Genomic DNA, 8230 nt, shown 5'->3' on the forward strand with positions numbered 1-8230 from the left:
TCAGCCATTTGAAGCAGGGTCATTGCTTGATTTCTGTGTTTCCCATTTTATACTTCAGTAACAATAATAATAATGACCTTTTACCTGAGTAAAGACCACAGCATAGGGTCCATAGTCTTTTATATGTAAGAAATTCCATTGCAAATTTTCATAGAAAGCAAACAACAGTGTGAGAATTTCAGATTAGTTGTGCTGGAATTGTGTAACTGAGTTTGGGGATACTATCTGAACATCATTTTCCTTCTTTTTTTTTTTTTTGGTTATATTTTTCCAGGGTGCTAAAGGGGAAAAAGGTGATCCAGGTTTTCCAGGAATGCCAGGACGATCTGTAAGTTCTACAAGGACAGTTTTGCCTTTAAATTTACTTTGTCAATACTACTAATAGTGTCATGTTACCTGTTGCCACAGGGGGAACCTGGGAGAAATGGGAAGGATGGATTACCTGGAAGCCCTGGCTTTAAGGTATTTACATATTCACTCAATAAATTGTATTTAGGTGTTTGGTTTTTTTGAACTGTCAGTAACTTGCCAACGCCTTATATAACATTGTTACAGGTCTAGTTATTTCTAGCATGTGTTTTGTGGGTAGTAAATGGAAATAAAAATTGTGTCTACTACAGGTAGCTGTTAGTCAAAGCCATTAGGGTTTCAGTGGGCTTTGGATCAGGGCCCAATTGCTGAAGAGCTATTTGGGAAATTTATTATTAGTGATGATAATTAAAGACTGCTTAGGACTAATCTTGTTCTTTCCATTTCCATATGTATTCCTCTAACTCTGTGAATAATGTAAAATATCGGATATACATATATATTCTTCACAGCATTCTTTCCTATACAGGTAAATGATAAAGAGTTGATTATTATGATGGCTATTGAAAAGGGGAAAATGGCCCACAACACTGCGTATACACTTGAGGGCACAATCTAGTTATAAACCTGAAATATGCTTCATGTTTAACTAATTTAACACCAAGAATCCACCTCCATCAGTTGGTAATTCATGGGAATTAGCAGGTTTCATGGGAAACCAAGAGAACTACTTCAGCACATCTTATTATGTTGAGCTCCCAATTCTTCACATACTTAGCTAAATGTATATCTGCCTCCTAATAGTAGAGGGTACAGGAACACAACCTGATCTTCATACTGGGGACTGTGGTTCACGAGACTATTAGATTATTGGTTTTCCCATTACTCTGAGACGAAATAAGAAAGACGCTAAGCGTTTCAATTTTAAATGCAATATGCAAGCTGGTTTTCGGTGTCTGATAATAATGAAGTTTGTTTGTGTCAAACTACTAATAGTTCCATTCCATAAAATAATCCTTTCAGTATTGACAAGTTCATTGAATGTAAGTGATCATCTACAGCAGTACTGATGGTCATACTATGTTTAAAATATATTTGGCAAGGAGAATACATGTACAGTGGTGGCCTTGAAAATTAAATATTTTCAGTTAGATAACCTCAATATTTGCACTGTTTGAAGTATTTCCTTTAGATGTTATAGGAAGGAAGTACAAGGGGATAATGAAGATACTCAGATTATCTACTTAATCTTAGGTCAAATTGGCAAATTTTTGGGGCCATAACTGGAATAAGCTTCTTTGGTTTAGTCCTTATTTTCTGATTTGTCTGCACCTTTCAGAAATGCACTAGCAGAACAAACTGGGTAAAGTTAGTAAAGATTCTGATGATAGTTTATTAAGAAATTACTTCATGCTTCAGCAACTGATAGTGTTTTGGATTTCTCTAATATTTAAACATTTCACGTTTTTATTCACCATTCAATTTAGTTTTCAGCATTTTTCCATTCACCTGACTTTGGTCTGAATCTCCTTGATGCATGCAAGTCATGATTATTCACATATATCTGAGAAATCACCCAACTCTGACTTGTATAAATGCATCGGGGATTTGGATTTGGTATCCAAATTGAGTGCATACAAGAGTATGGAATCCCATTTGAAAATCTATACTGAATATTGTAGTATGGAAAGTAGCTGTTTTCCTGCTTCTGAGACTACTTGGGTGATAAAATCAAACATGCAGCATCCCAGAACTCTCATTTTATCAGAACCAAATGAAACTCAATCTCATAATTTTCTCTCATCCCTGGTATATGATAAATTGGGTTTGATTCCAGTTAATCACTTTGTTTGACACAGAGTTTTCCACAAAATTTCTAACAAATTTATATGTGCTTACGGCCTGTTCAAGAAATGTCTGTCTTTGAAAAACATGAATTTTGAGAGTATATAACCTGCCTTCACTCTTATAGTAAACCGTAAGATTAAAAAAATAGAAATGTATACATTTAGACTAAAATTCATTTGTCTTTATTTCCTTTAGTTAACTAATCTAGTATAAGTGTATGACAGGCCCAAAAGGTCACCACTTTTTTCATCTCCTTTTGTAGAATATTCTTGAAATAGTTGTGTGCGGGAAGTCTCATTTACTCCCATCACTCACAAAGTTAATTTATTATGAGTGTGAGAAAGAGTTTGCGCCATAATTGCTTCAGAATATAATAGTTAACTGAAGTCTTTTATTTCTCCTTCATTCAAACATTTTATCAGCTTCCCTTTACCATCTGCAATGTTTCATTCTGGGTCCATTGTAATCAAAATCAGAGGATTTAAAAAATGTCTGTCTTTGTTGGAGCTTTTCTGTTCTCTTACAAAATTTCTTAAACATATTTGTTCTGGGAAAGAATGTGAAAGAAATTGTTGCTGCATACTCAGGTTTTGTAATTTAAATTGACAGCAACTTATTATACCTTAACTTGTATAAATATTTTTTTTATGTACAATCATTTCTGGAAGTTTTTGGCTTTTGTTTCTATTTCTCTGAGTTTTTAGTAAGGAATAACATGCATGTTTTGAATCAGAACATAATTATTTGGTCATAGCTTGGTAGTGCAATAGTTTAGAAGTGCCTTGAAATAATTTTCAGAGGACTACTCTTAGTAACAATGGTAGCTGGAATCATACCTGCAATTATGATATATATATATTTTTTAACACTAACATGGTGCTTGGCACAATACAAAGCACAAAAATAAAGATAGTCCCTACCCCAAAGTGCTTACAGTTTAAAAGACAGACACAGAAGACAGCATGCACTCTATCTAGTAAATTAAGAGGATTTTTTTCAATATACAGCTGTGAAATACACAGCTGTGTAAATTAGGCACCAAAATACCATGATCATGAGATTGGTATAAGGCTGAAGATAGATCAGTTCTCTCAGAGAAAATTACAGTGTTTTCCATAGGCTTTATTGGATCTGCTGTGAAGTAACGTGTGTGGATTGTCACTTCCGCCACAATACCGCAGGACTCGCCCTCACAGTTTATAATGTGATTCAGCTGGGCAATGTGGCTAGGCTACACTTTCGTTTAAAAAAAAAAAAGTGTTCAAGAATTGCCTGGAATTGTCATTGGACCCGGATTTTAAACATGCATTAAAATCACAGTTTATTCCCAAACCACACAGGCTCGCCAGACTGTGTTGTAAACTGGTTTTGCTGCAGCCCTGTTAAAACACCTTTTAAGCACAAAGATCTTTGGCTTAGAGTGGCAAATCTGACTTTTGAGGTTTTTAATGCTTTTGTTTTACTTGTAGATGCATATTTGAGCAAAATGCCTAAATTCAGGAGTCAAAAATGTTCTGTAGTCCTTTGTAATCATTTCAGATATGCAAACTCAAAATGGCCACTGGTTTGGTTAGTTCCACAGTACTTTTAAAATCCTATAGTTTGTCTTGCACAGCTGCCACATTTTTTCCTCAGTCATGACACTGTATTATCATCCCTTGTCCTTCAAACTTCATTTCCTCAGAAAACTTTGGAGTTCTCATGGAACTCTTGGCAGCTTTCTGTTTTATTTGAATCCTTTCACAGTCATGAAACTTCACTTCTCTGGATCTAGCCTAGTTTCTGACCTTGGATCTTCCCCCCTCTGCTTATTTCATTTGATCTCAGTGTGGCTCTTGGTAGGATCATTCAATCTATAAATCTTTTGAGACTTCAGAAAATACTGAAGCTGATGTGTCCAACTTTCATCTGCTTTGCATCTTACTCTCTAACCATTCACTTTTCAGTTCTAGCTCTTGTGTGGAGCCTTACGGAATTTAGTGGAGCTCCACACTAGTGCACTGGTCTATGGATGATCATTTGGAGTCCTCCCCATACGCAGGATCTTGGATTATTTTATCTTTCAATTATTTGATGCTGGGAGTCTTTGAATTAGCTTCTTTATTTTATTTGGGTACAACATTTATTAATCAAACACTTCCTCAACATTTTAATGTTAAGTGCAAACAGAGACCACTTCCTCAGTTGAAGGAAAAAACACCTAAGAGCTAGTTTTTACTATCAATAGAGCATGAGAGTTTCATCATCAGTAATACGAACACCCGTCCACTACATGTTGTAACAAGCAGCTAATAATGACACTTAATAATTCCTCTAATTAAGAAATGCCATGTTTAACAGGTTTTTGGCAGTAAAATATATTTCAGACTGAACTTCAGTATGCATGTGCATATAACCAGCTATGGGATAATGTTTTTAACAAGTATCATACGTTTTTAAGTTAGGTGATGGAACAGGAATACTTTTCACAGTAGTGTTTTTTCCACAAAAAATTAACAATGTATTTCTATTGGGGATAGGTTTACACAATTAAATGTACATTATAATGTTGTTTTTAAGTAATGTGTTTACATGTTTGAATGACAGATTACTCAACATGTGTACCATTGAAATATACAAAGTACATTATCTTTATGAAGTAAAGAATAAAATTCTGAATTGACATTTCATTCTGTGTTTCAACGTATCTTTAAAAGGCATCTGTTTCATAGGGGGTTTGGAAATGGTGAGCTTCATACAATGATGAGTGGGATGAACAGGCATTTCTTAGGAGTCAGTTGGCTGAGTTCCTGTTGAAATGGTTACTTTAATGCTGATGAGATTGTATTAATGATGTTAAAAGTAACATGTTAAGAGCCTAGATAGGTGTCTCATACATTTTTAGATGAAAAATAGTTACCATTTGAATTCACTATTCTTTTTGAACAGAAAGCCAAGACAAAAAAATAACCTAAGTTTCCCATTTAACACTCTTTTCATTTTAAAGGGAGAAGTTGGGAAGCCTGGTTCTACAGGAACAGAAGGACATCGGGGAGATCCTGTAAGTGTTTTAACTGCTGAAATATTGGGCATGTTTTATTAGTGAATGATTTAGTTCATGTGTCAGCTGTTCCAAGTTTGAACAGTTTGCTGTATTCTGAAGTAGGAGTAGGAAGATCTACCTTTAATATATAGACAGTGAAGTCTTCATTCATATATATCAAATTTGATTTGATGACTCTGCAGTCTCTCTCTCTCTATATATCTATATAGATATAGATTAGATATAATTTTGAAGACTGCAGTAATTTTACACACAAAAACACCACTTCTTTTCTGTCAGAACAAAGGCATAGTGAGGCATATTTGATGTTCTAGTTAACATTTTTGTTTAAATGGTATAATTGCATATATTAATTTAAAATAAAAGTACATTCATGTTGTAGAGATAAAGTTTATAGTTGAACCTGGCTGTTTTTGAATTATTTTCAAATAAGCATTAGACATGTTTGAAAAAAAAAGTCTTAAATTTCTAGTAAGTCTTAACTCAAAAATTCTTTCTTCAACATTTCTTAAGTAAATAAAAGTTCTCAGAGTATAACAGAAGCTTTTTTATAGTTTGAACACTGGAGCTTCTATTAATGCCATTATAATCCCAAGATATCTTCCTTTGTATGCCATCATTTATAGTTAACATTGACTTTCGGTTGCTATCATAATCAGTACCTTTGACAAAGTAAAGGTGCTGCATAGATAGAGCATAAAAGGACGGGGAAAGTGGAACAAGTCAGGAAGGATGTGTTTTCTCCCCTTCTGGCTGAATCAAGTGGAGAAAGCCTCTGGGGAGTTGCTGCCCAGTATTTTTCAGTTGACTTACTATGTTTTTATGATTGTTTAGTGGAAATTAATAAGTCCAATTAAAGGACCTTAAAACAACATAGGCTTGAAGCTTATTTCCATTCCCTGACTGATGAAACTGTCCACCAGTTTACAGTACCATATAACATAAGTCATCTCTCAGTATGCTAGCTGTAGTACTACAAAAGTTTCTAAAATTGTGAAGTGGTGTTTTTTAAATTTTTATGTAGAATACAATCTATCTGTAAAGCAGTGTTCTCAAATGTTGTCCATGTACCACTCATGGTCTGCAGAGCACTTTCTGGTAGTTTGCAGAGAGCTGGCTTTTTCTGTTTTCCATGCTTTCAGCTGCCTCTACAGATATCTTGGCTCATCATTGCAAAGCACAGCCTGGTGGCCTGGAAAACAGCTGGAAACAAGGAGGAGCCAGCCTAGCTGTCTCTATGGACAGCTGCTACATGAAGCGCAAGAGAGGAAATAGGAGCCACCCTCAGGGACATGGAGCTGCCAGCCACCAGCAGATGGGGAATGTCCAGCAGAATAGGAGAGATGGGAATGAGGCAGCTGATTAACATGTCCCTAAAAGTTCGGGGCATTGACGTTTCAGTACTGTCATGTGCTGTAAAGATTTCTTGGGGTACAATTGTGCTTTGTGCCTGCAGCTTACAGAAATGGATGGTGTATAAGACCCCAGAGGGAGCACAATCCCTCCTGGACTCTTCAGTTCTACTGGTGGAGGGATAATTTGCCAACACTCATTTAAAAGATGTCACATAATCCCTCACCCCTACTCAGCCAGTGAGTGCCACAGGTAAACATGTGGGTGAGGAAGCCAGAGCTATGGCTCCATCTGCTAGTCTGCTCATTCTCCACTCATAGGTTCCAGCCAGCTGCAGTTATAACTGACCCGTGTGCAGCCACCCTAAGGTGGGTGTGGGGATATGATCCTTCCTCCTTCCTATTCATTCTGTCCCACCTTGTCATTCCTAGATAGTCTAGCCCTTTGCTTTTTGACAAGTACAATCTCACCATTCCCTTCTGCTCTCCCAAATTACTGCAGTGCACAGCTACAAGATAAACACTTTCCAGTGGGTGCAGTTGTTACAGCTATATGTCTTGGTTGCGGAGCGAGGCTGAGCTGACAGCCAACTGTCTCCAGCATCTGAGAGGTGTGGTTATCCTCTCTATACCACACACACTGGAGTTTTATTGGTTTTATTAATCACTGAATTTTTGAGTAGGAAAAAGTAGTTTGTAAAACTAAGTATGTATTTCCAAGTGATGTGTTAGTTTTCTCATAATACTACTAGTAGGGCCTTAAGCTAGCCAGATATGCGGTCTCCTGGTCCTGCCCATTTTATGAAAGAAAAGTAGCCTCCAGAATGTATAGATTTATCAAAGCAACAGAGGGTCCTGTGGCACCTTTAATACTAACAGAAGTATTGGGAGCATAAGCTTTCGTGGGTAAGAACCTCACCCTCTGTTGCTTTTTACAGATTCAGACTAACACGGCTACCCCTCTGATACTAGATTTATCAAGGCAGCCTCCTTTCTCGGGAGTAGGTTGAAGGCAGTGTGGGTGAAAGTGATCATGAAATGATAGAGGATTCTAAGGAATGGTAGGAGGGAAAACAGCTGAATAAAGATAATGGACTTCAGGAAGGCAGACTTTAGGAAACTTTAGAATGGGTAGGTAAAACCCCATGGGAAGCAAGTCTAAGGAAAAAAAGAGTTCAGGAGAGTTGGCAGTTTAGAGACACTCTTAAGGGCAAAGAAGGACGGTAAGAGATCAGGAGATCTTCAGTAACTTGAAACTCAAAAACAGAGTCATCCACAGGGTGGAAACTATGTCAGATTATGAAGGATGAATATATATATAAAAAAAACAAGCATGTAGAGACAAAATACAGGGTAACAAGAAAACATTTTATAAATACATTAGAAGCAAGAGAAAGATCAAGGATAGGGTAGGCCCATTACTCAGTGAGGAGGGAAAGACAACAACAAAAACACAGCAATGGTGATAGCATTAAATGCCTTTTTTCGTTCAGTTTTCACCAAAAAGATTAGCAGTGATCAGATAACTAACATAGTGAATATCAGTATAAATGGGTTATGACCTGAGGCAAATAGGGAAAGAACGAGCTAAGAATAACTTACACAAGTTAAAAGCAACAGAGGGTCCTGTGGCACCTTTAAGACTAACAGAAGTATTGGGAGCATAAGCTTTCGTGGG

General features: G+C 36.5%; 1 protein-coding gene across 3 annotated transcripts in view; it reads left to right on the plus strand.

Moving 5' to 3' along the window:
- COL21A1 (collagen type XXI alpha 1 chain) overlaps positions 1-8230 on the plus strand; it is a 201449-nt gene that overhangs the window by 112542 nt on the left and 80677 nt on the right. For all 3 annotated transcript variants that reach the window (XR_004645215.1, XM_034766296.1, XM_034766297.1), the window contains 3 exons: positions 275-328; positions 409-462; positions 5144-5197. Coding sequence is in view for 2 of the 3 variants with exons in the window: in XM_034766296.1 (XP_034622187.1) it covers positions 275-328; positions 409-462; positions 5144-5197 (162 nt within the window). In the remaining variant the exon portion in view is untranslated. The remainder of the gene's footprint in view (positions 1-274; positions 329-408; positions 463-5143; positions 5198-8230) is intronic.

The sequence above is a fragment of the Trachemys scripta genome, chromosome 3, assembly GCF_013100865.1.
Source record: "Trachemys scripta elegans isolate TJP31775 chromosome 3, CAS_Tse_1.0, whole genome shotgun sequence".
Taxonomy (NCBI): domain Eukaryota; kingdom Metazoa; phylum Chordata; order Testudines; family Emydidae; genus Trachemys; species Trachemys scripta.